Below are 26,762 nucleotides of genomic sequence, written 5' to 3'. Positions count from 1 at the left end.
ACTGACCTGAGTGTGCCCAGTGTCACGTGACGTCAAACCCTGTTTTCGAGATGAAAGTTTTGCCCGACCCGACCCCATTCGCCCGTGACCCGTTTCATTCACCCTTTCCTCTTGCTTCATTCTGTTTTCTAGGGACCACATTTCCACGTGTCGATGTCTCAATTTCCCCATCTTATGCGGCGCCTCGTTAAATACCCCGTGGCCGGAACGTTGAATTCCCCGATATAACTCACCTTCTCCCTCTCTTTTTTTTTTTTTGGCCTGACTCTTGGTCTCCGGTGAATGCTTTATTTTTGCTTTTAATTTCTTTTTATATCTGAAAAAAAATATATATATATATTTGGCACTTAGTTCAACCGGGCGAACCAATAACGGGTTTTGGGATCCTATAAAATAGCTAAACTTTCCATTTACACTTCAAACACAATTCCTATTTCATTCCTTATCTCAAAAAGAACTCTTCTTTATTCTCTCATCATTTCTCTTCGGTGTCTTTGATATATAGGAGCAACTTTTTCTTTTTTTTTTTTTGTGTGTGTGTGGGAAAAGTATCATCAGAAAGGAGCTTGGATTCTGAGTTTCTTATTAGACCTGGATTCGAAAGTTACCCAAAATAACAAATACTTGCTCCATTAACTGAGTGAAGAAAGTGTTCTGGTGGTTTTTTGCGATATTTATTCTCTCTATTCACCTTCTGGCAAAGCTATTATTATTATTTTGGGCATCTCCCTTTTCTTTACTGGGGTCAACTCTTTTTCAACTATTTGGCTGCTTTGGGTACTGCTTGTTTGGGATGACTTTCCTTGAAATTTCTCCTCCTTTGATAGACTTTTGAGTGACCCTTTTTAAGGGATTACTGGTGGATTTCTTTTCATTTTCAAGTTTATCTTTTAACGTGTTCTTTCTTTTTCCAAACCTTTATTCTCCTCATGTCCGGTCTCAAAAGGAATCTCTTCTTTGCCTCTTCTTTCTTAATTCACTCCTTACTTCACTCTCGATCTTAATGAGAAGATTTGAAAGAATCTGAAAAACCCAGAGAATCCGAAACCCAAGATAAAAATGGATCATTCCCCTGTTCCTTCCATCAAATACACTGAGCACCGTTATCAAACCAAGCTCCTTTCACCACTCTTAGATGTCAGTCTCGTAAAGCAGCCAGAAATGAAGCGTCGAATTGTTCGGATTTCAGTTACAGATGCTGACGCCACTGATTCATCCGGTGATGAAGACGACGACTACGAAGAACATGCAAGCCAACTTCGTTGTCGAAACAGAGTGAAGAAATACGTTAACGAGATAACTATCGAGTCAACATTATGTCCCGTCCAAAACGGCAGAGTTTCCAGGAGTAAAACGTCGTTGTCAAAGAGTTCACGAAAGAGGCCGGCGATGAAAGTTAAAGCGACGATGAAAGCACCGGCTGATAAGAAGTTCAGAGGAGTTAGGCAACGGCCTTGGGGCAAATGGGCGGCAGAGATCAGGGACCCGCTAAGACGTGTACGGTTATGGTTAGGTACCTATGATACCGCCGAAGAAGCAGCAATGGTGTACGACAACGCGGCTATTAAACTGCGTGGACCAGACGCGCTCACTAACTTTTCAAATCCCAAGCTTCAAGACAAAAACAGCCAAAAACCGTTATCCAGCTCTGATTACCACTCCGGCGAAGAATCTCACAACACAAACCTTTGCTCTCCGACTTCAGTTCTCCGTTGCCTGTCGCTTTCCGCCGACGAAGGCGACTCACAAAGCGTCAAGGAATCCCGAGAGTTGAGGAGCGAACCTGGAGCTGTTGTCGACGACTCGTGCTTCACATCGGGTGAAAAATTCTCAGAATTTTCCAATCAATCATCCTTGTTTCCGAGTGATATATTTAGCTCAGTGCCGGAATTGTTCGATGATAATACGAGTTTTCACGATTGTTTACTGAAAGATGATTTCAGTGACGGGTTTTTGAGTTCAGGGGGTGATTTCGAGTTCGGATTTGGTGGCTTCTCGAGGTGGCAACGTGTCGATGATCGTTTCCAAGATATCGGGGATTTGTTCGGGTCGGATCCTCTCGTCGCAATTTGACTGTTTCTTCGTTTTTCTGCGGCAAGTTTTGTATCGGCGGGAACTGAAAATATCTGCTTTTCCCCCTGTTTAGGATTTCTTCTTTTTTATTGTTGTTATAAGATTATTATTTGATATTAATTATTATTAATTAGTAAGAGTTTGAATGTTAAACTTCTCCCGTCAATGGAACGATGACGGACGTGTTTGGCTACGTGTTGTATGCTTTGTCTTCTATGTTCCTTTTATGTAAGGGCACGTGTTCTAGTACTAAACAAACAACATTTCGGCTTCCAAGAGTATTTTACAACTGTTAATATAATGAAATGATATCTAATTTTAAACTTTTAAAAACTATATAAAAGATTAATCTTTTAAATTTAATTAATATCTTTTTATAGTTAATTTGGTAAAAGTTTAATTTGTTGTTATTGTATAAATTTATACAGTAATATTGAACTAATTACAAATACTTGAAAATGAGTGAATTTTAAAATATATATATTTTAAAACAATTGACAGAATAAAATTTTATGTTAATATAGTGTTTTTACTTTTTATAATGAGTAGGTCTTTTTCTTAAAAAAAATAGTGGGAAATTTAAAAAAAAAAGTTATCCGATGATATTTAAAAAAAATAAATTATATAAGTATCATTAAATACATGTAATCGTATAAATTGAAGTTGAATTTTGATATTTTCCTTTAATTAATTCGAATAAACAATTATTTTTTATTAAAAAAAAGTAATATTATTTTAATTATTGAACTGTTTTTGAGAAGAACTAGACATACCTTGACCTACACTCATCAATCCTTTTTAGCATTTGAGACTTTTTGAGTAACTTGATATTTATATTAATGGCCCTCCTTTAGTCCCCCAGCGTTGAATTTTCAATTATCTATATATATTTTTTTAATATTGTAAGTTGAATCTAGACTTAGGTTTCGGGTTTTGAAGTTTCAATCACTCTGTACACCACACAATATCATCCAATTTGATTGAGACTTGGAATTTATTAATCCCCAATAATTACCTTTCATTCTTCTGCTTAATACAGTATTTAGAGACACAAGAATTTAGACCGATAATTTTGATGTAGTCTAAGCTTTAATTGATATTAGTTTGAAAGACTTAGGTATTACTTTATTTAGAAGATTTTATCAAATTATGAGAACTGAAGGGTAATAATAAATTAAGTATGTACTTAAAGAATATAAAATTATTATGGACTGGATGGTCTAACTTAATTTAACGTGAAAATCGAATTTACAAGTTTTTAATATGATATTAATTGAGATTTTACAACAAGATAAAAGGAGTGATACTTTTAAGTAATTAAATTAATATAATATCTATTTTTATTTTTCAAAAAAAATGGAAGAGATGTATGATAGTGGTTTATACTTTATACGGTAGTAAAGCATTAAGAGTCGTGAAAAAAGGAAGAGAAAGATGAATAAAAAAATCCATAAAACCAAAGACGTGTTTTTATGGGCGAGGTAATATTTTTTGGGCTTCGGCTTACATCAATTTTGTTATGTTGGCTGCTCAATGAGTATGATAATCCTTTGAATGGACGGAGTTGCGATTAACATGAAGTTAATATATCAAACATGTGACCCATACAAATAATAACCTAACACCTCTGCTTAACAAAGATTAACGAGGCTTGACAAGGTATTCATAATAAACATAATTAAATCATGGATAAACTATTAAAATAGTCACTTCTGTTTATATTAAGTTATGTTTTAGTCACTTACATTAATCTATTGTAACATTTTAGTTACTGACCCGTTAATTGTCATTAACAGTGTAATGGTAAGTTGATGTGGTTAAATTATGCAATTGATCCTCATTTTTTTTCGTTTTGGTCCCCATAAAAAAGTTTTAACAAATGAAAAACATAGAAAAATTACGTTAAAAGAAATGAAGAAGGGAGGAAAACAAAGGTAGAAGAAGAGAATGAAAAGAAAAGGGTTGAAAGTTCCAATAATATAAAAGAAAACAATTAAATTGCTCAAAATAAAAATAATATAGGGACCAATTGTATAATTTAACCTAAATTTTTTGTTTGAAGTTATGATTTAATGTGACACGTTAGCTTACCATTACACCGTTAACGATAATTAATGCTCAGTGACTAAAATGTTACAATACGATAACGTAAATGACTAAAATATAAGGACAAACAAAAATAACTATTTTGATAGTTTACTCTTAAATTATAAGTTTTATACTTACAATATAAATTTTGGTCCTTTTATTATCAAGTTTAAAAATACTTATATGCTACTGTATATGATTTTATATTAAATATATATTTATTAAAACTATTTTTTATAGGTGACACTATTTAAATATTTATTTTATTAACTAATTCTATATTCAATATAAAAAATATATTTAATTTATATATAATTCAATCTTTTGTTATTTGTTGATTGAGATAGCAATCTAAAAGGAAAACAGGACAAAATTAGATATGCCGAGGTGGCTTTGCAAGTTTGCATACCAGAAACAAAGAACGTAAATTATTATGGTTTTGACGGAACAAGTTTGTCGCAATTGGGGAGAAATTAAAAAATTCTTTTAAGGAGTGAAATAATTCTTTTTATAATAGTAAAAATATAATTTTATTATTTTAATAATTTATATATTTATAATTTTTATAAAAATAAATTAAAATATTATATTTTTAAGGGAGTCAGAATATAATTTTATTTTTATTAATTAAATTTTTTTAAAAAAATTAAAAGACTTAAATAAAAAAAATTCATTTTAAGGAGTCAGGCCTTCACAACAGTTTTGCCCCTGGTTTGCAAATATAGATTTAATCAAGCTTAAGATCATTCTTTTATCAAGCTTTCCAAAATTAACATGTAATTGGTAGATTTAATCAATTACTTATAATTTGTTTAACACGTAATTGGTTGATTTAATCATATTATTTATAATTTGTTTTAGGTACCTCGCTTGTCAAGTTTTACTACCATTACTTTATTATATCGTAACCTCACCTGTAATGATCTCCTCCAGAACAGCACCTCACCAGAACTTGGCTTCATATTAAAATACGTATGCACGACACACAGAGCTCTTTCAATTTACTTCGTCAAGAGTAGGTATTCAGTTCTCCCTTATCTAATCTGCTTCTGTCCCATCATATCCTACCTAGACTACTATTATGCCTCTCGATTGGCTACCATGATGAGACCTGCGCCATATACATACCAAAATCTGATGGTGACCCCAATCCATAAATATAAGTCTCTAAGCTTGGAGAGAAGGGATTCTTCTCCTTATACATTTCTACCCTAGCCAAACACATATATAAATTCTCTTCTACGACTCTCCGCATACTCACCGCGTTAACCGTCACTCAAGTTTGGTGAGACAAACGAGAAAACCCCCACCAAAGAATGATGGAAACTGAGGCAGAAATGGAAGCTTTAATGCTTTATAGACAAAAAGAAATAAACAAAGAGACCATGAAACATACATGATCAAAATCTACAAAAAGAGCAAAACTCACCTTAATTCGTCTAACTCTAACTACATCCATTCAAAGCTCAATGAAACGAGCCATGGTTGAACAATAATTCGTCTTACTTTTACAAACCTTTCAAGGAAAAAGAGAAAAAAAAATGGCGAAAGCTGAAGCAGAAATCAGCAGATGGTGAATAATGTAGGTCAACATCGGCCCCGGCGGCATATATGCGTGTGCAAACCATTGGTCAACCGACTCTCATGTTCGGCTTTTGCCACCCTCATCAAAAGCTCTAATATTTACAAATGAAATAAAATGGCGTTTTCATCTCAAACATGTAGAAAGAAAGAGAGACTAATAGTGAGAGAGAGTGCGAGAAAGAGCAAGCCGTCACTTGTGAGGGTAGCAGCGGGGAAGGGCTGGGCCTCAACAGCAGCCGGTAACGCAATCATAGTGAAAGCAAGAGCTAAGAAAATAGTTGCGAAAGAACCCTCGGACGCTGCCATTTTAGCTTTTCCTCAAAGGCACTCCCACGATGGCTTAATATAATCTCTCAGTCGCAGAGAGAGAAAGAAAATGAACAAAAAAACTGTTGCAGGGGAGAAAGAAGCAAAATTTGCTTGAAACCACGAAACGAGAGAGCTAATGATGTGGACGACGAAAGGGCGAGAAGTTATCGGACATTGTTTTATGTGGAGCAGTAGAGGTAGGGAGACAAAACCGATGGAAATGATAACTTCGTAAAGGAAAAAATAGGCGACAATTTGTGTGGTAGAACCCAAGTTACGGCATGTTTGGGAGGGCAAGCATTTTCATTTGCGATTATCCAACCGTGTTGTTTTTTATGTTATCATTATAAATATAATCACCAGCTAATGTTGGACCCTAAAATTAATAAATACAGTGACGAATTTTAAAAGAATCGTTAAATAGATATGAATAAATATTTATTATATCTAAAAAAAATGTTAAATTATATAATTCCTTTATTGTGATTGATATATCTATGACATGATTCAATTATTATTTGTTTACTATGATTATAACTTTTCATTTTAAATGTTATAACATTTTCAATTAAATCAAAATGAATTGAATAATTAATTTCATAAATATCTCTATTCAAATTAATAAAAATAAATTTTGAGAAGAACACATACTTTTATTTTAAATAAACTAGTATTTGGAATCTTAAAATTTAATATTTTTATTAATATTTATATTATAGTATAAATTACATTATTGAAACTTAAGCTCGGATTAGATCTATTTATGAGCCGGGTTACCAACATAAAATTTGAGAGGGTTTGGGCAAAATATTAGGCCCATTTTAAAATATGACTTGAGCACAGGCTTGAACATTCAAGGCTTAAGCCCAGACCGGCCTGGCCCGTTTTAAATTTATAATACTTAATATTATGTTATTTTTATATATTATGTAATTTAGAAAACATATAAAAAAATAAATCTATACCAATTATATAATACTACTCTAATGTAAATATTAAAATAATGTTAAGATAACTATAAAAAAATTTAATAAATAAAAAATGTATAAAATTATTAAATATTAAAATGAAATAAAAAATAATATGAGCGGACTTAAAATGAATTTAAGTTAATCTTTTACAAATATAGGCAAGTTTGGACAAAATTTTAGACCCAGATTTTAGATCGGGCTAGGCTTGGGCAAGTATAAAATATATTAATATTATGTTTAGACTTAGCCCGACCAATGAGTACCTCTAACTCGAATTATATTTTCCGACCTAATTTTTTTGTTACATAAATATACAGATATATAATGGTTTAAATATACTAATATAAGAAAAAAAAACACTAATAATGCGTTGCTAAATTTAAGAAGCAACAACCAGATGGTGTTAATCTGAATATGAACTAAACGACGCCATTTCAAAGATATTTCTGCGACAATGCAGCGGTCAGAACGTTGAGACAATAACAATTTTATATATTAAAAAAAGGACGAAAATCGCGGGAACACATTTATACAAAGACCACAAAGAAATCGGGGACTCGTTTAAAGTTTTTTGAGAAAAAAAAAAGAAAACCAAACCTTGAACCTGCTTAGTTGATCCTGAATAACTTCAAAGTTGATAAGTTTTTTTGTTGTGTTCTCTTTTGATCTTCAGTTATTGTTTTTTTTTTTTGGTTCGTTTTGCTTTGATGGTTTCTGTTTTTAGTTTTTACCTGAAGATTTTATTTTCCTAAAGTTCCAAAGAAATGAAATTAAGCTTATGAAAACAAAAAAATCTGGATTCAAGGTTCTTCATTTCAGTTAGGTGCTGTTTAACAGATGGATGGTTGAAACGGTCAACTCTCTTATCATTTTCGTTTTCTATTTTCTTTTGGTCAGTTTTGGTTTTCATTGTTAATTGTTTTGTTTGCATTCTTTTCTAGGGGATAAAGATGAAGTTTTTTCATAGATAAAATCCAAGTTGTAAGGATCCCAGAGGATCCATTGTCTGAATTGGATTGGTGTTGGAAATAGAAAATTGCCAATTACAAGTTTGTATTTTTTTATTAAGTTATAACATTTATTCTTCTCTTCTCATTTTCAAACCAATTATGTGTTTGATTAATGTTTCTTAATTACAAGAATCTAACCATTTTGTTTTATAAAATGATGTTTGTAGATAAGAAGAGATTTGGGGTTGTTTGATTCTGGTATTTAATCTCCAAAAGTTGGCACCATTTGTGACATTTCTTAGGGTTGTCTTCATTTGTGTGTTTTAAACTTTTTTTTATAACAATGGAGGAATTCAGACAAATTGGTGAGGTTTTGGGAAGTCTAAGAACTCTTATGGTTTTACAAGGCGAGTTTCAAGTCAATCGACGACAATGTTGCTTGCTGTTTGATATATTTTGTTTGGCTTTCAATATAATAGCCGAAGAAATAAGGTTGAACCTGAAAATCGAAGAAAAGAACACAAAATGGAGTCCCATTGATAACCCTTTGCGAGAGCTTCAAAAGATCTTTAAAGAAGGTGAATTATATGTAAAACAATGTATGGACAAGAAGGACTGGTGGGTTAAGGCAATAAACCTCCATCAAAACAAGGACTCCGTTGAGTTTCACATTCACAATTTGCTTTGCCACTTTCCGGCCTTCATTGAGGCCATTGAGATGGCCGGAGAGATCGCAGGGCTTGACCAGTATGAGATTCAAAGGAGGAGAGTCACACTCACAAGAAAGTACGACGCCGAGTGGAACGATCCGAAGCTTTTCCAATTTCGATTCGGAAATCAGTACTTGATCCCTCGAGAGATTTGTAGCCGGTTCGAAAGTGCGTGGAGGGAAGATCGATGGAACCTTGTTGAAGCTCTGAGGGAGAAGAAGTCTTCGGAATCAGTAACGAAGAACCAACAACGGCTAGCTAGCTTGTTGATTCGTAAAATTATTGGGTCAGAGGCTTCTAACGGGGAACTTTTCCCTAGTTCAATCTTGTATTGCGGGGATTACCAAGTAAGGCGACGATTATGGGGACAATATAAGGAAATACAATGGTTGGGAGATAACTTTGTGTTAAGAAACTTCTTTGGGGATGTTGAACCATTATATTCTGAAATCTCTAAATTACTTTCACTCACTCATCCAAACATACTGCAATACCTTTGTGGGTTTTACGATGAAGAAAAAAAGAAGTGTTGCTTGTTCTCGAGTTAATGAACAAGGATCTCGGTAGTTACATGAAGGAGAATTACGGTTCGAGAAGGCGGATCTTGTTCCCTCTTCATGTTGTGGTTGATCTTATGCTTCAAATTGCAAGAGGAATGGAATATCTGCATTCAAAGAAGATTTATCATGGAGAGTTGAACGCTAGTAACATCTTTCTGAAAGCTAGGAACAGTGTTGAAGGTTGTTTCCATTTAAAGATCTCAGGTTACGGTTTATCTGATGTAAAGCCTCGTTCCTCCCCGAATACGTCACCGAGGATGTGCGAGCCAAAACCTTTCATTTGGTATGCTCCAGAAGTTATGATAGAGCAAGAGCAGTCATCCAATGGATCTTCCATTTTGAAGTACTCAGAGAAGGCAGATGTGTACAGCTTTGGGATGCTTTGCTTTGAGTTATTGGCTGGGAAACAACCGTTTGAAGGACATGTAGAAAAGATGAGTAGAAATATCTTGGCAGGGGAGAGGCCTCTTTTTCCATACACAGTCCCAAAATATCTTGTCAACTTAGCAAAAAAGTGTTGGCATACCGATCCGAATCAACGCCCGAGTTTCTCATCAATTTGTCGAATTTTGCGCTACATCAAGAAGTTCCTCGTGATGAACCCTGACCATGACTATGATCAGCCTGAAGTGCAATGTCCTATTGCAGATTATTGTGAGATAGAGACATGGTTTGCAAGAAAGTTCACTGCAAATGAGACTTTCAATCCACTTTCAGTTGCACAAATCCCTTTTCAAATGTTTGCTTATCGGCTTGTCGAGAAAGATCGAACTATTATGAACACCAAGGATAAGAATGGCGAGTTAACCATCGAAGGGACCTCAACTTGCAGAGATGATATTGTTTCTATAATAGAGGATCCATTGACAGCAACAAGTGACACAAAGTCTGTTGGTTCTGATGTGAAATCTCGTGGTTCGGATACCAAGTCAGTTTATTCGGATGTAAGATCATTTTACAGTGAGGTTCCGGAAAGGAGATCAATACGGTTTCGCTCGCCCCCAAAGAGATTGGTTTCCACAAAGACTCTAGAAAAGAGAGTTGTAATGACAAAGAAAAACATTAACGTGAAGGCCAAGAAAAGTTCAGGTTATATTGATAGTTTCCACTTTCATTTCCAATATGTATATATAGCTTAAGGTTATATTTAAGGTGTGAAAGATATTGAACCATATAGCCAATGACTGCAGGGGCAACAAATGGACAATCTACTCGATCATCAACCTTGAACCGTGTTCACAGTACAGGGGTAATCAAAGAAAATCGATCATCATTCAGTACAGGTTCCTTCAACAGAGGTCGACAACAAACATCAGGTCATACCTCTGATTAGCACAAATTAATCGCCATAATGAATGTAAACGAAACATTTAGAGACCAAAAGGACAATCTACAACGACCAACAACCTTGAAATGTCTTCATAGTACAAGGATAATGAGAGAAATGATGACCATTCGTTACAAGTTGTTTTCAGCAGAGGGCGACAATGAGGTGCAGTGACAACAACAGGTCAAACCTCAGATTAGCACTAATTAATCACCATAAGTAAAAGGGGTTGGCCTTGTATTTGCATGATGCATATTTAGATGTCGTTGGGTTTTCATCATAATTCTTGATATTTTGATACAAATTGGAAGAAGTGTGTGTACCATATAAATCTTTTGCTGCACATTTCTGCTTCTTTGTATAGCCTTTTGGATGTAAGGTTTTCACCTTTTCATAGCTGTAATATTTCATCATTATCCCACTCTATTCCTTCTCTATAAAAGTTTGTCATCCTTTTTAACCTTTTTAATTTCTGAATTATATTTGTCTTCCTTGCTCCTCATTTTAGAGTATTGGAAACCTTAGTTCTATACTCCAAATATAAGAAGAAACAACAATTATAAGATTGTTGATGAGAAAAATAGGTAAGAAGTTTTGGGGACGGTTCACACGGTGGCGAGGGGAGAACGTAAAGAAAAATCTAAGTAGAATAGAGAGGTAGAAGGAGAGAGATCCCTCTTCAAGTTAAAAAAAATGGTATTCATAGGTTAGGAAACTAGTGGACATATAAAAGAAAGCACAGGGAGATGGTAAAAACGTTGGAGATTAGGGGAATAAACATGCCAAACTATTCTATTCTTGATGGAGAAAGCCGTATATGTGATGTAACGAGAGGATTTTTGTTGTCATTGTTTGCCATTGAGGTTGAGTTTCATCTGCCTTTCCATTGAATTTTTTGAGGCCTTGTAGCAATATAGGATATCCCCTAGACGGTTGACGGGCTTTTTCTAGTGGATCCTAGTTTATTTCTTTGTCAACTACTACGAGAAGGCGAGCCTCCAATGCTTAGTGCCCTTTGCAACACTTACAAGCTTGCGATTTGCATGAGAACGTATTGAGTAGCTCGCGAGGTCTAACATATTTTACACTTCTTCATGATAATAAGCAAATCATAAGTATCACGATGAGCGATTTGCATCTTGATAAACAGAACTACATCAAGTAATAACTCATATGCCCATTGATGCCATTTAGAGTTTGGGTTCAAACCTTATCATTCGCAAATGATCATTATTTCTTTTGTAGATGGCCATCTATCATGCATGGTCTAACTCAATGAGGCACTCCCGCTTTGTGAACCCCATCTCTAGTTGAGGTCTCGACAGAGTAAGAGAATAAACCAAGAGATAATACCAACCCATTGAGAGGTTTGTTAATACAAACAAATAACACATTAAAAATTTATTTGAAAACCTCCCTTCATTATTTATCTTCTAATGCATATGATTATTATTGGTGAAAGTTTATAAAAGGACTCAAGAGCGGTAAAGATGATTGGTGATGGTAATAATAACCATTTGAGATGCTTTTGCTATTGAATTGCCACTCTTAATTTCTTTTAATGTCTTTTATTTGATATATACTTATTTTTAAGCATGAATATGAAATATAATTCTAAATTAAAAAAATATAGCTTGATTTTTTTCGTATTCACTCCTTAATCCAACCTGCGAGAAATGTCACGTGCTTAAAAAGTTATTGTTTCATAATTGTGAAAACAAACAACAAATTGATACAACTTAAAAAGTCATCCATTTTCTTTTCAATATATTCAAGAGAAAATTAGCAATAAAGTGTTAGGTATAATGGTGAAGTACATTTCACGCTTAAAGAGTGAACGCAAGTTTAAATTTTGAATACAATATTATTGAAAGGGATAACCATAAATCCTGAACATGAATTATAAAATAACATAAAAAAATATAATATATACATACAGATGGAAGAAAATTGTATGGATTGAGTATATCTATAAACCTATATAAATTGGTAAATTTTCAATTTTCGTTTCTTGTACCTAAATATATAAAACATGGGGTCACATTTCTCTTTTTTCTTTATGCATTGTAAAAGAAAATGGTAAAATTTTAATTTTGGTTTCTATGCTACACTTAAATTTAAGATTTAATTTTAAAAAAAAATTAATACCTCAACTTTTACAATATTATTGTTTAGCACAAGTATCTTGGTCAACCTATTATGTTGTCATTGTTTCGGCTCTTGACCTCTTTAGGAGAATTGATCTCCACTATATCACCTTCATCTCTTTCTTATTTTCCTCCCGTATTATATCATGAATCAATGACTTTCATTTATAATTTTACTTATTTACTTCTGTATTAAATATAAAAAAAATTAAACGGTTGATTTTTTTAAAAATTATAACACATTATTTTTTAAAAAAAAACTTTCATGTTGTTTAAATTTTTATTTTATTTTATTCGGAATTAAATATAAAATAATTAAATTGTTCAGGGATCTAATTTTCTTTTAGAATTGCAAAAATAGCTTAATAATTAAGGAACAGAGCAATAACTGTTTGTTACTTATAATAACGATTTTTTAACTTTAAATACATTATTATGTATGTAATGGGATGGTTCATGTTTAAATCGTAAAACGCAAAAGACAAAAGAGGCGCGGGACATCACCCACGTGGCCTCATGTTGGAATATCAGCCAATCATATTTGAGTAGAATGAAATTATCGCGTTTTTCTCGGCTAAAATTTTTGAGTGTAATAAAACCCGAAATCAGAGGGCAATCGTATGAAAAGAGGCGCCAAAAATTCATTCTCGTGGACCAGCCAGGCCAAGACAAATTCTCTCCCCAAATTCAAAAGAAAATTACTAAAAATTATTATCAATTCACCCCCTTTTCTTTCTATTTTTCCTGCGCTTATTTTATCACTTTCCATTGCATTTTGATCCGCAAAAAGAATATTCGCCTTCAGTTTCCAGGTAAGTTTTGTTTTTTAATCAAATTTTTATTCTGTTAAATTTCGTTCCTATTATTCTATTAATTTCTTGATTAGGTTTAATTATTAAATTAGAATCTACCAAATTTAACGTCGATTTCAGCGAATGTCATGCCTTATATAAGATAATCGATGTGTAAAAGAATCGAAGCAGTAATCTCATAATTTAAGTTAAAATTTGTGATTAAATAAACATTTAATCATCAAATTAAAAAAAAATGTTGACTGTTACTTTTAGTTATTTTGAGATTCAAAAGTGGCATGAAATGAGTGGGGGCAGGCTGTTTTCGGCTTTGAAGGTGACATCTAAGAACTTATGCACCACTGGTCATCACCCAATCTATGAATAATAATGGCCCTCTCCTTTTTTGTTGCTAGGCCTTTGTGTGAGGATAGTAGAATAGTTGCTATAATACATGCTAGATTAGATCCCTTAGTTCTAGGAAGATTCCTAGATGGATCATGGATGAATCTGTTCATTACTTTAGTGCAACCAAGGTAATATTTATTTTAGCTGGGTTTCATTAAAAAACCTATTAATTTAAACCTATGTTAATTGTTCTCTTAGTGAGCCAGATATGGATATCCATTCGACATAAGAATGTTCGATATATGAATTTTTAGAACAAAAAAAAAATGGAGAGTTGGAACAACATAAACTGGATTCGGATCCGGTTCAAGTGTAAGTAAAAGTTGGATGCTAAAAGTGGATAAACTTTTACTCATAATAGAGTTCCAAAATAAGGGGCTAATTTGCATCTCCTATTAACATTTTGACTAGGTAGTAACTATCACTAATGAATTTTTAATGCAGGTAGGTTAAGAGTGTACAACTGCTAATTCCTCATTGCATGCTTTTCAAAACCATTTTTTTAGCACTTTGAATTTTGAGCAATTTGGATAAATGACTATTCTACTTTGATTTTGATGTAAGCATTTTTTTGTTTCGTGAAGAAGGCCAAATAAAAGGTAAATTATCTAAAATGGCCCCCTAAACTATTTTCAAGGATATGCATAAGTTAAGGATTTTACAGTGTTTGAATGTGGCATTGTCAAGTAATTTATTAATGTGATGTCACTTTATTTTAGGGATTTATTTGATTTGTTTGAGATGGAGAATGCATTTTTTGGGGGGACTCATTCATCAAATTTGCTGCAAATTTCATAGTGGAGAAGCAATAAAGCCTGACAATGACCTCGGAGGGTTACCGTGATGTTCAAAAGTTAAAAAAGATGGAGCAAGAAGTAACTAAAACAGGTTTGTAAAATGTTGCTGATATACTTCTATCTATGTTGCTTTGACACTTCAATTTTTTTTTATGTGCACTAATTCAATGCATATTTGATCATAAGTATAGGAATGTGGATCTTCAAAAGACCCTTTAAATATATGTTAAAATTTTAAAAATTGGACGCACCCATATCAAATACATATATGTATATTATCCGGAATCTAGATAACATAGATCTTCTTACATTAATGAAGAATCAAAGATAGCATGACTATCATTACAAAAACTTTTTCTCCCCAATTTACCAAGTATATCTAAAGTTTCTTATATTTGATTTGATGGCCACTTTTAATGTTTGATCTTAGTCAGTTTTATCAGTTTCCCTGAATTTTGATGTCTTTTTTTCTTGCAGATGTTTGAAAGAATGTTGAAGCTGGCCAAGAGGAGAAACAGAGGGAAAAAGGAGCCCGTACTTGTTGGACTCGTCGAGTATTTTCACAAGCAGTACCAGTTTCTCTTTTCTCAGTATGAAAATCTTAAACGACAGTCTGATAAGAAGGCTTCTGATTGGAAAGAGCCGAAAATCATTCTTATTATGCCTCTGGCTTGGACTCGGAGTATCACTTGTCGATGGATGTCGAAACTAACCCCAGCGTAGCGTTTAACAATGACCGAAACCATCAGGAAGAACTTGAAAGGATATTAAAAAAAATTGGTGACCTGAACCATGAATTGGCCAAGACTGAAGAGAAGAACTTTTAGCTTTGGACCATTTGGCTGCTTTGAGTAAAATACAAGAAATCGAAATCATCAACAAAGATTTGAGAAAAGAAGCGGATGAGAAAGAAAAGAGACTTTGTGATTCCGAAACGGTGCATGAGGGACGGATAACCGAGCTAGAGGAGCAGCTAATTGGCTTGAAAAATGAGGTGGAGTCTCTGCAGTTCAAGAAAAGAGATTTGGAAGCTCAGCTTGATGCTAAGACAGCTGAAACTAAACTGCAAGGAGAGACAATTAAGGCATTGTATGGGCAGGTTTCGGAGGTCCGAGATGAAGCAACTAAATTCATGAAGCAAGTCGAGGACAATGACAACAACTTAACATCTAAAATTTAGGAGTCAATGGTACAGATCATTGGTCTGAAGGCAGAGATGGACTATTTACGTCCCCAAAGTTCCGAGATAGATGTAATGAAGCAGGAATTGGATTCCCTACACAGCCAGAAAACCGAGTTGGAACTTTTGATTGAGAATAAATCTAAAGAAACTTCCCAGCATTTGATTCAAGTGAAAACCCTGAAAGAAGAATTAGCTAGAAAGAGTGGTATTGAGCAGGTAATGGCAGAAGAAAAAGAAGGGTTACAGATGCAGGTGATGGAGTTGGAATCCGAGGTGGACGTTCTTCGCAAGCAGAAACATAAATTAGAAGATGACGAGCGGAGTAATATTTGCAAAATCAATCAACTGAGAGAGGAAACGAGTCATCTAAATGGTAGAATTCTAGAATTGGAAGGACTATTTCGGCGAAGAGACCTCGAGATTTCTGCTATTCAGGAGGAGTACAAAAGTAAACGGATTAACAAAACCGCGCAGACTATGACCTTGACTGCGGAGGTTGAACTTATGCAACAGAAGGTGGAGTTCATGATGATGGAGAAAAGCGAGTTGGAGTTGCGGACTGCTGATCAGAAGAGAATTATGAAAGAAAGACAGGAAAACACTAACAATTCCATGGAGTCGAACTCGAAGCTTGCCAGACGATTATCGACAGGAACCACTTTTAATATCAATGTGTTGGAAAGAAAGATGGAGGATTTAGCACAAGAGTTCCAGATTTTGTACCAGAGGATCATGGTTGCTGAAAAAGGTACATTATGAGAACAAAGATATTTACAAGACTATAAAAGAAAAGCTAGAGCAAGATAATGCAGCACTTGAAGAGAAGCCTGCAACTTGTGAAGTTGAGATGAGGAAGTCAAGGGATTCAATGGAGGCAAACAAAAAGGCATTCACTGAATCAAATTTAAGGTTAAAGAAAGAAAATGAAAAACTTGGGAAGAAGTTTGCCAGTTATGAAGCCGAGTTCAAGAAGTTAAAGGATCCAAAGGAGGCAGTGAAAAATGCGATTAAAGGCTGGAGCAAGAAAATGTAGTACTTAGAATATAGCTCACTAACTGTGAAGGTGAGCTTAAGAAGCTGAGGAATTCAATGGAGGCAGGCAAAGATGCTGGAGCAAGAAAATGGAGCTCTTAGAGAGAAGGTTGCCACCGGTGAAGCTGAGATAAGGAAGTACCGGTGAAGTTGAGATAAGGAAGTTAAGGAATTGAATAAAGATGGCCAGAAATTCATTGTCTGAATCGAATTCAAGGTTAGAGCAAGATAATAGAAAGTTCGGAGAGAAGCTTGCTACTTGTGAAGCTGAGGTGAGGAACTCTAGGGATACTAGGCATGCAAAAATGCATGGACTGAATCCATTTCAAGGCTAGAGCACGAAAATGGACACCTTAAAGAGAAGCTTGCTACCTGTGAAGTTGAGCTGAGGAAATCTAGGGATTCAATGGAGGCAGGCAAGAATTCATGGACTGAATCCATTTCAAGGCTAGAACACGAAAATGGTGAGCTTAAAGAGAAGCTTGCCAGTTGTGAAGCTGAGCTGAGGGAGTTGAGGGATTCAATGAATGCAAGCAAAAATGCAATGAATGAATCAAACTCAAAGCTAATGCAAGAAAATGGAGAACTTGGAGAAAAGCTTTCATGTGAAGGTAAGTTGAGTGAAGAAGAAGAAAAGGTGAAGCTGTTGAAAGCCATAGCCGACCTTTTGAGTCGAATTGGAGAAATGGAGAAGATTACAAAAGAAAAAGATGAAGCGTTGTTGGGTAGGGAAGAAGAAAAGAGGAAAGCCATTAGAGGGCTGTGCCTGTTAATTGATTATCACCGCAGGTGCTATGACCATCTCAAGGAAATGGTCTCTGGTAGAACCAAGAAAAAAACATGATTCCTTTTTGCATGTATTTCAAAAATAGGAATTAAAAGAAAAATAGTCATTTTATATGAAGGTGTAACATATCTCATTTATTCATTAACAAATGTATTCTTATTTCATAAACTTAATAAAAGCGACAAAATTCTATTCATTGATTTACCTTGATCTGTTAATCTTATGTTTTATATGAGTAATTGGATGTGACAGAAATTTTTATTTTGGCTCACGGTAAGGGAGTTACGGAATTGTGATTCGGACAAGAGCTTACGTTGCTAAAAAGTGAAAAAGCGGGAAGTTTCGTGACTAGAAACGTAAGCGGAAATATATCTCCGCAGTGCAGTGGTTCAGTTCCACTTCTGCTTCTTTCTTAGGGATTGCTCTCTAAAAGTATTGCACAAGTTTTGATGACATGTATTTTTAAAATAGATTATGAGATACTAAAAAAAATAAAAAAGTTCAATATTACAAAATTATCATAAAATATACATGAATATTATTATGAGAGTTACCATATTTAAAATATTAAAATGGGAGACATGTTTATAAGTTTACGATGAAATTTCTTATGATGCATTAAAAGTTTTAAATTAAAATGAAGTTAGAGGTACTTTTGATCAATTTAATTTGATGTAAATTTTTTTAATCGAAAAAAATTTAACATTTTAATTTATATTTTAATTAAAAAATTACAATTCAACTTTTTTTTAAATGTTAAGGATTAAATTTACTAGAAAAAATTAAATTGATAAAAAATATAATTATTAATAATTAAATTTATCATTATATCTTTTAAAATATAAAATTTTTGTACTTAAAATTATATAAAAAATTAGTTACTCTCAAAATAGGTATAAAAATATTATTTCCCAAAATACGTGTTCTTAGTGCAGAAATCTTTAAACACCCATAAATGTCAATTTTTAAAATAAAATTTTAACCATCAAATCTTAAGACATGACAAGTAAAAAAATTTCGACTGCCAAATTTGACTTTAAACCTCCACTCTCGTGATGGTTGAGTTACATTTAACATTCTAACCATTTTTCTTATTTTTTATTTTTTTCTCCTTTTTATTATTATATAAACTTAGAAAGCATTCAAAGTATTAAAACAAAACTTGAGAGACATGATGTTCAAAGTCGGATCTATGAGTAGAAATTCAGGTTTTATGATCCCTCATTGATCCATGGAAGTTCAAAAGTCAATTTTTTTTATTAAATTTCGATAAATATAAATGGTGTCGAAATCCTTTAAAAAAAAACGACTTATTTTAAGAAATAATTAATGGGATACATTTTGGGAAATAATAATTTTTCTTGTAAAAGTAATAATTATAACAATTACAATCTTTAAATTTAATTTAGTAAAATCTACTAATTATAATAATTATATAAAATATATGATTAATTACACTTAAATTTCAAAGATACAGTAAATAATAATTGAATCAAGTATACTTTTATTCTGAAACTGAATCCAACTATCTTGAATAGAGAAATTTCATTGTCTGACAGCCAATTGGAACAGAAAGTAAAATAAAGAAATAAACGTGAAACACCAATGAAATTTGTTCAGATCATCTCTGGTGACGAGAAATTGAAAGGGCATAACTGAAATAAAATAAAAAAGGCAAGGGTAGTTACTTAAAATCAGAATAAAAGAAGGCTCCAAAAATTCCATTCCATATCCTGAAAATAGAAAAAGCTACATCATGCTCTTTCTATTTATCAAATAACAGAACTCTCTCTCAGTCTCTCAGTTTTTTTCTTTTCTTTTTTTGCTCTGTTTTTCAGATTCTTCTTCTTAATCAAGCTTTGGAGCTCTGATTCTAAGGTAAGCTTTGTTCATCAACTGATTAATCATCACTTGCTTCATGTTTTTGATTACTTGGACTTCAGTTTTCAATCAAAAAACCTTCGATCAGTTTGATAGTGGAATTTTAGTTCAGTTATTTCCCTTTTATGATTTTATGATTGAATTTTAACTTCGATTCACTTGTTTTCATTAACATAAAACTAACTTATATCTTTTTTGTTCCCTTGAACTTCCTTGTGGTTTTGATTTTCGAACTCCATAATTGAAAATGACTAGAGCTGAAATTTTATTAGATCATGATTTCCAATGCAAGTAAAAAGATCTTCTTTAAAAATTTTCAGATTTTCTTCGTTTTGAACTTATCACTTGTATCAGTGTTGATTCGGTTATTTATCTTAAATTCAATATTTTTACTGTTTCGATTTAAACAAAAGATATATTTATTTGTTTTTGCAGAAATATAGCATAGCTTCCGATACAAGATTGAGAAAGGAAAGTTACGAGAAAGTCTCAGAATCTCAGGTGACAGTAATGCCAAATTTCTACTGATATGCTATTCCTTTACTGCTTTTTTATTTATTATCTTTTTTGTTTAATAATATTTCGTTTTTCATATATAATAAAAGAAAAAAGGTTTTTGAGTAATTGAGTGATGATTGACTGACCGGCCTTGACTTATTTGAATGAAATGGAAAAAGAAAATGAATGAACAAAAAGAACAGCTCACCTTTTTTCTTTCAAATAATAGCTGTCTTTTATCGTTTCGATTCCAAATCAGCTTTCTCTGTTTCTGGCGTGGCTGGATACCATCCCCAATGAATGTGATGATGAGGTGTCGCCACGCTAGAATCATATCTGCCACTTTTCTGACCATTTACTCCTTAAATAAATAATTAAAACAATTTTAAATGTTAGAAAATAAATAACTGATAAATCTAGTAAATGATTTATAAGAACATGCATTTTGGCTTAATGGTAGTTTTTTTTTTTTTGGAATCTATGAGCTTATGGGTTCACGTGCCATAACTTAAAAAATAGAGAAAAAAAATAGAAATGGGTTTCTCTTGATTTTTCACCGGTTCTTTTTCCAGTTAAACTGGTTCAATCATCATCCAGTCTCATGTAAATCATCTAATCGAATAACCCTTCGATTCTCGGCTGTGCCAATTCGACCAGCTAGTCTAGTCAGTTCTTTTTCGACTTTGATAATGCTTAATAATGAAGGTAGTAAATACTAAATATTAATGAAGCTGCATGCCTTGATTTGTGGACCCATGTTAGAAAAAAAATTGAGATCTTGTCATTTTAAGCTGGGTTGTCAATAAGAAACAGGGCCTGGGATTTTGTCATCTTAAGCTGAAAAAAGATGCTTTGAGATTTTGTATCTTAAGCAGGGTTGCCAAAAAGGCAAAGGGTTTGATTTTGATTTTATCTTATTTTTATTAGAAAAGTAGCACTTATTCAACAAAAGTAAGATTTTCTTATTCAGTGTAGTTTGTCACTTGTTTCGTTGTCTGCTTATAGACGAAGGCCGATCGTTTTCTAGCGTAGGGGAGTGAGTTTGGGACCATTAATACCCGAAATAAGCCGTCCGTTTACTAGTCTTTATACTTTTGCAATCGATCGAATCTGTGGCTAAGACTATGCTGTATTGTTTATGGTTGACATAGTTTGAAACTAATTACAAAGTGTCCATAATTCTGTTTTTTCAGCTTTTATTCTTGAGATATAGATTGCCTTATCTTCATGCCGACTTGCTGAGCAAAATTAGTTGATAATCTGAAGAGATGACTAAGCATCGGTTCAGGGAGTCTATAAAGTCCTTCTTTGGGCATCATGTTGATCCAGAAAAGGATGAAGAGCTTAAAGGAAGTAAAATAGGTAATTTTCTACATTCACTGATTTCTTTGGGGTGCAATTTTCTATTTTACCTATAACTTTGAACTACGTTGCTCCGACTTTTCGTTTTTCTTCAAGTGTCTATGTTGGACACTTAAGTTCAACACATATTTGAACATTGGTATGAGGATATGACCCTTCAAGGCCCCTCCAATTACCCGTATTGGCACTCACATGTGAGTCCGAGTGACAAAGAATTTGGTTCCGGGTGTTCTGAATTGCGACAATCAGCTTAACATTATTTTCCACTTATGATTTGCTTCATGTTTTAATCTCAAATGTAAACTCCCTCCGTTTCAGAAATTGATGAAAAGGTGGCAACAATATTGAAGCTCATTAACGATGAAGAAGTTGAAGAAAATGGAGTTCCTATAGCTAACTCCAAGAAGGAACCACTTGTTCAGTTAATCGAGGATTTCCACAAACACTACCAAAACCTCTATGCACACTATGATCATCTCACAGGGGAGCTGAGGAAAAAAGCTCATGGCAAAGGAGAAAAAGATGCATCCTCTTCATCAAGCTCAGATTCCGACTCTGATGGTTATTCAAAAGATGGTGGCAGTAAAAATGGGCACTTGGAAAGAGAACTTCAGGCAATAGCAGAAGGCGTTAAACAAGAACTTGAAACAGCAAATCTGGAAATTGCTGAACTTAAGCAGAAGCTGACAGATACAAGAGAAGAAAAAGATGCATTGAATTCAGATTATCTTGCTTCTTTAAGCAAGGTGCGAGAAGCAGAGGAAATCATCACAAATCTGAAGCTTGATTCTGAAAGATCAGAGAGTGAAAAATCAAAACTTGTGGTTGAGAATGAAGAGCTGACGCATAAGCTGGACGCTGCTGCCAAGATGGAAGCTGAGTTGAACCAAAGGTCCGAGGAGCTGTATCAAGAAAACAATAACTTAATTCTAGAGAAAGAAACTGCTGTTAAAAGAATTGAAGATGGTGAGAAGTTTACAGAAGATCTTAGAAGAGAAGTTAGTTTGCTGAAGGAGGAAAATATAAGTTTAAAGCAAGAGCTAGACACTTTTAGGGGGGAAGTTTCCGATATGCAGCAAAAGCTGGAATCTTCAGAACAGCGAGTTTCAGAATTGAGCCGCAGTCTTAATGCTACAGTGGAAGAGAATAACTCCCTGAACTTGAAGCTTTCTGAGGTTTCAAATGAGATTGAGCTGGCCCAGGGCACCATACAACAACTCATGGCTGAAATGAGTCAGTCAAAAGAGGAACTGGGTGACAAAGAAAGGGAACTTTTGACGCTCAAAGAGTTGCATGAGGTGCATGGGAATCAATCATCTGCCCAGTTAAAAGAATTAGAGGCACAAGTGACAAGCTTGGAACTCGAGTTGGAACAATTGCGAGCAACAAACAGAGAACAGGAGCTGCAGATAGAGAACAAAGCAAGTGAAGCAAAACAGCTGGGAGAGGTAAATATAGGACTGCAATCCCAAATTTCAGAACTTGAGATGATGTCAAAAAAGAGAGAAGAAGAACTTTTGACTCTCGCAAAGAAATTTGAGGATAATGAGAAAGAATCATTGTCTAGAGTGGAGAATCTGACAGTGCAGATCAACAATCTGCTAGCAGACATGGAGTCACTACGCACCCAGAAAGCTCAGTTGGAAGAACATATTGCAGTAAAAGATGATGAAGCATCGACTCAAGTCAAGAGCTTGATGGATCAGATAAAAAATTTGCAGCAGGAGCTGGAGTCCCTGCAGAGTCAGAAAGCAGAACTTGAAGTTCAGCTTGAGAGTAAAACTCGAGCTATTTCCGATCATGTGATCAAGATAGAAAATGCAAAAGAAGAGATAGCAAGCAAGACCGAGGATCAACAAAGAGTTCTGCAGGAGAAAGAGGGTTTGCTGGCACAAATGAAGGAACTAGAATTTGATGTCAATTCTTTAAAGAATCAGAAAGGTGAGTTGGAAGAGGATTTGCGAACTAAAATCAAAGAGAATGGTCAGCTGAGGGAGGAAAGTTTAGGACTGCAATCCCAAATTTCCAAACTCGAGATGATATCAAAACAGAGACAAGAAGAACTTTTGACACTCACAGAGAAGTTTGAGGACAACGAGAAAGAATCGCTATCTAGAGTGGAGAATTTAACAGTGCAGATCAACAATTTGCTAGCAGACATGGAGTCCCTACGCACCCAGAAAGCTCAGTTGGAAGAACATATTGTAGTGAAAGGCGATGAAGCATCAACTCAGGTCAAGGGCTTGATGGATCAGATAAATACTTTGCAGCAGGAGCTGGAGTCCCTGCATAGCCATCAAGCAGAACTGGAAGTTCAGCTTGAGAGAAAAACTCAAGCTATTTCCAATCATGTGATTGAGATAGAGAAGGCAAAAGAAGAGATAGTCAGCAAGACCGAGGATCAACAGAGAGTTCTGCAGGAGAAAGAGGGTTTGTTGGCACAAATGAAGGAACTAGAATTTGAGGTCATTTCTCTAAAGAACCAGAAAGGTGAACTGGAAGAGGACCTGAGAACTAAAATCGAAGAGAATGGTCAGCTGAGGGAGGAAAATATGGGACTGCAATATCAAATTTCAGAACTCGAGAGGGTATTAAAGACGAGACAAGAAGAACTTTTTACTCTCACAAAGAAGTTTGAGGATAATGAGACAGAATCATTATCTAGAGTGGAGAATTTGACAGTGCAGATTAACAATCTGCTAGGAGACATGGAGTTGCTGCGGACTGAGAAAGCTCAGTTGGAAGAACATATTGTAGTTAAAGGCGATGAAGCATCGAACCAAGTCAAGAGCTTGATGGATGAAATAAATACATTGCAGCAGAAACTGGGATCCATGCATAGCCAGAAAGCTGAACTTGAAGTTCAGCTTGAGAGTAAAACACAAGCTATTTCAGATCATATGATTGAGATAGAAAAGGCAAAAGAAGAGATGGTAAGCAAGACTGAGGATCAACAGAGAGTTCTGCAGGAGAAAGAGGGTTTGTTGGCACAAATGAAGGAACTAGAATTGGAGGTCATTTCTCTAAAGAACCAGAAAGGTGAACTGGAAGAGGACTTGAGAACTAAAATCGAAGAGAATGGTCAATTGAGGGAGGGAATAGTGAGTTTACAGGGTCAAACCATTGAATTAGAGAAAACGTTGGCAGAAAGAGGGCTCGAGTTCAATGCTCTCCAAGAAAAGCATGCCAGCTTGGAGAATGAAACTTCCTCCCAATTAACAGCCCTAGTGGCACAGGTCAACGATTTGCAGCAGCAGTTGGATCCAATACAGAACCAGAGAAATGAACTGGAGTTGCAGCTTGAGAGAGTGAAAACTGAGTTTGAGCACGAGAAATCCGAACTAGAAAGCCAAATTAGCAATCAGCAGAGAATGCTAACAGAACAGGGGGAGGCATATAAGAAGTTGGGCGAGGAATACAAAGAGGTTGAAGGCTTATACCAAGAGTGCAAGGCAAGTCTTGAAATTGCTGAAAGGAAGACAGAAGAAATGTCTGAAGAATTCCGTACAAACCTCGAATCTAAAAGTCAGATAGCAGCTGATCTCAAACAAATGGTTGAGCACCTTCAAAGAGATTTGGAAGCAAAGGAAGATGAGAAAAATGACCTCATAAACCAGATCACGGATCATCAGAGAATGCTAAAAGAACAAGAAGATGCATTTAACAAGCTAAGCAATGAATACAAACAACTTGAAACTTCATTTCAGGAGTGCAAGGCAATTATCAAAATCACAGAACGGAAGATGCAAGAAATGGCAGGAGAGCACAATACGAACATTCAATCTAAGGATGAAATTGTTGCTGAGTTGGAGGAAACTATTGAAGACTTGAAAAGAGATATAGAAATGAAAGGAGATGAGCTCAGTACTTTGGTTGAGAATGTCCGAACAATTGAAGTTAAGCTCCGGTTGTCAAACCAAAAACTTAGAGTCACAGAACAGTTACTAACTGAGAACGAAGAAAGCTACAGAAAAGCAGAAGCAAGGTACCTGGAAGAACAAAGACTGCTTGAAGAAAGGATCTCAGTATTATCTGGAATAATTGCTACCAACAACGAAGCCTATTGCAAGATGATCACTGATATCTCCGAGAATGTGAATATTACCTTGGCTGGATTTGAAGCAGTCATCCAGAAATTTGAAGAGAAGTGTAGCAGCTACAAGGAATGCATTGAAGAAACATCGAAAGAGCTAAGGATTGCAAAACATTGGGTCGAAGAGACAAAGAACGAAAAGAAGCGACTAAGGAATGAAGTGACAAACTTGATTGAGCAGCTGAACTATCAGAAAGAACAAGAATCTACTCTGTTAGATCAAGTGGAGAAGCTACGGATTAAGGCAAACAAGGAAGAAGCGGAGAAGGAGAATCTGCTAAAAGCCATGAATCAGCTGGAGAAGAAGATGGAAGTCTTGGAGACAGCAATGAAAGAGAAAGATCAAGGCATGCTCGGACTAGGAGAGGAGAAGAGAGAAGCCATTAGGCAGCTGTGCTTGTGGATCGATTATCACCGCAGCCGCTGCGATGATCTAAAGGAAATAATCTCGAGAAGTGTCAGAGTCCAGAGGGCAGCCTAGAGGAATTCCCTGTTATTTATAATTCGATTATGTTCATCGGGGTTTTGCATTTATGGATTATTTTTCATTATTTCATTGTTTTTTTCTTAATAAACATTCTCAGGTAATGTTTAGTCAGCTTGTGTTTCATAAAAACTTGCTTGGCTGTAGATAAATTTGCAGTAAAAACAGTTTATTGGCAAAAATGTGGTTTTGGAGCAGATTTCCTACTTCATACATAGAATCATAAAAAAGATGAAGAAGAATAATTAAACGCAGGCTCTAACTTGATCTTTTGTGTTTTCAGGTAACTCTGTCGAACCCGATACTCATTTTCTATTGGCATTTTGTTTTGATGGATCTAAAGGGATTGCAGAGTCGGAGATTATTAATATGTTCAACCAATATGGTCAAGTCCATAAAAATTTGAGCTCGAGTTCCACCATTTGTAATAATGATATACGGTCTCTCTTTTGTCATATACTTATGTTTTGTGTGAATTTTATCCCCTTCCTTCCATATTAGTTCAGTTTTTGTTTGATTTTGGATTAGCTTTACATTGTATTAATTATAATTTCAACACAAACATTTATTTGTATCTATAAATATCTTATACGTGTAATTGTATTAACTTTGTAATTGTGAAATTTTTAGAAAAGAAAAAAATAAACTTCTGCACTGATACAGTAAAATCCAAATGGAACATCAATAATAGTGGTGTCCAAACAATAACTGATTTTTAATGTAAATT

The 26,762-nt window shown here is 34.4% G+C and overlaps 4 protein-coding genes and 1 pseudogene across 5 annotated transcripts; all 5 read left to right on the top strand.

Annotated features, from left to right (window-relative positions):
- The first annotated feature begins 367 nt into the window (after window positions 1–367).
- On the top strand, window positions 368–2,349 carry LOC107896464 (ethylene-responsive transcription factor CRF1). The gene has a single exon (XM_016821642.2). It carries the CDS (start codon window positions 1,060–1,062, stop codon window positions 2,071–2,073), a length of 1,014 nt encoding a protein of 337 aa, XP_016677131.1. The 5' UTR covers window positions 368–1,059; the 3' UTR covers window positions 2,074–2,349.
- A 5,282-nt stretch (window positions 2,350–7,631) lies between these two features.
- On the top strand, window positions 7,632–11,019 carry LOC107895457 (probable serine/threonine-protein kinase DDB_G0288147; annotated as a pseudogene).
- Window positions 11,020–13,382: 2,363 nt separating this feature from the next.
- Window positions 13,383–17,894, top strand: LOC107896463 (BICD family-like cargo adapter 2). 2 transcript variants are annotated; one of them, XM_041077032.1, is made up of 3 exons: window positions 13,383–13,531; window positions 14,638–14,806; window positions 15,193–17,894. In XM_041077032.1, exon 3 carries the CDS (start codon window positions 15,902–15,904, stop codon window positions 16,655–16,657), a length of 756 nt encoding a protein of 251 aa, XP_040932966.1. In that variant the 5' UTR covers window positions 13,383–13,531; window positions 14,638–14,806; window positions 15,193–15,901; the 3' UTR covers window positions 16,658–17,894. The 2 variants fall into 2 exon arrangements, with proteins under 2 accessions (XP_040932966.1, XP_040932967.1); XM_041077033.1 differs by lacking the exon at window positions 13,383–13,531 and having other exon boundaries at window positions 13,565–14,806.
- LOC107895456 (COP1-interactive protein 1) lies at window positions 16,746–20,126 on the top strand. The gene is made up of 5 exons (XM_016820733.1): window positions 16,746–16,892; window positions 16,998–17,074; window positions 17,261–17,719; window positions 19,556–19,595; window positions 20,034–20,126. Exons 1-5 carry the CDS (start codon window positions 16,746–16,748, stop codon window positions 20,124–20,126), a joined length of 816 nt encoding a protein of 271 aa, XP_016676222.1.
- Window positions 19,442–26,217, top strand: LOC107896462 (COP1-interactive protein 1). Its single transcript, XM_016821640.2, has 4 exons — window positions 19,442–19,595; window positions 20,034–20,099; window positions 21,290–21,458; window positions 21,777–26,217. The coding sequence occupies exons 3-4, from the start codon at window positions 21,365–21,367 to the stop codon at window positions 26,030–26,032; spliced, it is 4,350 nt and encodes a 1,449-aa protein (XP_016677129.2). The 5' UTR covers window positions 19,442–19,595; window positions 20,034–20,099; window positions 21,290–21,364; the 3' UTR covers window positions 26,033–26,217.
- Window positions 26,218–26,762: the final 545 nt, after the last annotated feature.

This window comes from Gossypium hirsutum, chromosome A09, assembly GCF_007990345.1.
Source record: "Gossypium hirsutum isolate 1008001.06 chromosome A09, Gossypium_hirsutum_v2.1, whole genome shotgun sequence".
In the NCBI taxonomy this organism is placed as follows: Eukaryota; Viridiplantae; Streptophyta; class Magnoliopsida; order Malvales; family Malvaceae; genus Gossypium; species Gossypium hirsutum.
This window is presented reverse-complemented; position numbering and strand designations above follow the sequence as displayed.

Excerpts from the sequence above, each read along its gene's own strand:
- LOC107896463 (XM_041077032.1), top strand. The coding sequence starts at position 15,902 with ATGGTACAGATCATTGGTCTGAAGGCAGAGATGGACTATTTACGTCCC.
- LOC107896464 (XM_016821642.2), top strand. The coding sequence starts at position 1,060 with ATGGATCATTCCCCTGTTCCTTCCATCAAATACACTGAGCACCGTTAT.
- LOC107895456 (XM_016820733.1), top strand. The coding sequence starts at position 16,746 with ATGAGGAAGTCAAGGGATTCAATGGAGGCAAACAAAAAGGCATTCACT. Across the intron at positions 17,720-19,555 it reads TTAATTGATTATCACCGCAG|ATTCTTCTTCTTAATCAAGC; the intron begins GTGCTATGACCA and ends TCTGTTTTTCAG. Across the intron at positions 19,596-20,033 it reads TTTGGAGCTCTGATTCTAAG|AAATATAGCATAGCTTCCGA; the intron begins GTAAGCTTTGTT and ends TTGTTTTTGCAG.
- LOC107896462 (XM_016821640.2), top strand. The coding sequence starts at position 21,365 with ATGACTAAGCATCGGTTCAGGGAGTCTATAAAGTCCTTCTTTGGGCAT. Across the intron at positions 21,459-21,776 it reads GCTTAAAGGAAGTAAAATAG|AAATTGATGAAAAGGTGGCA; the intron begins GTAATTTTCTAC and ends CCTCCGTTTCAG.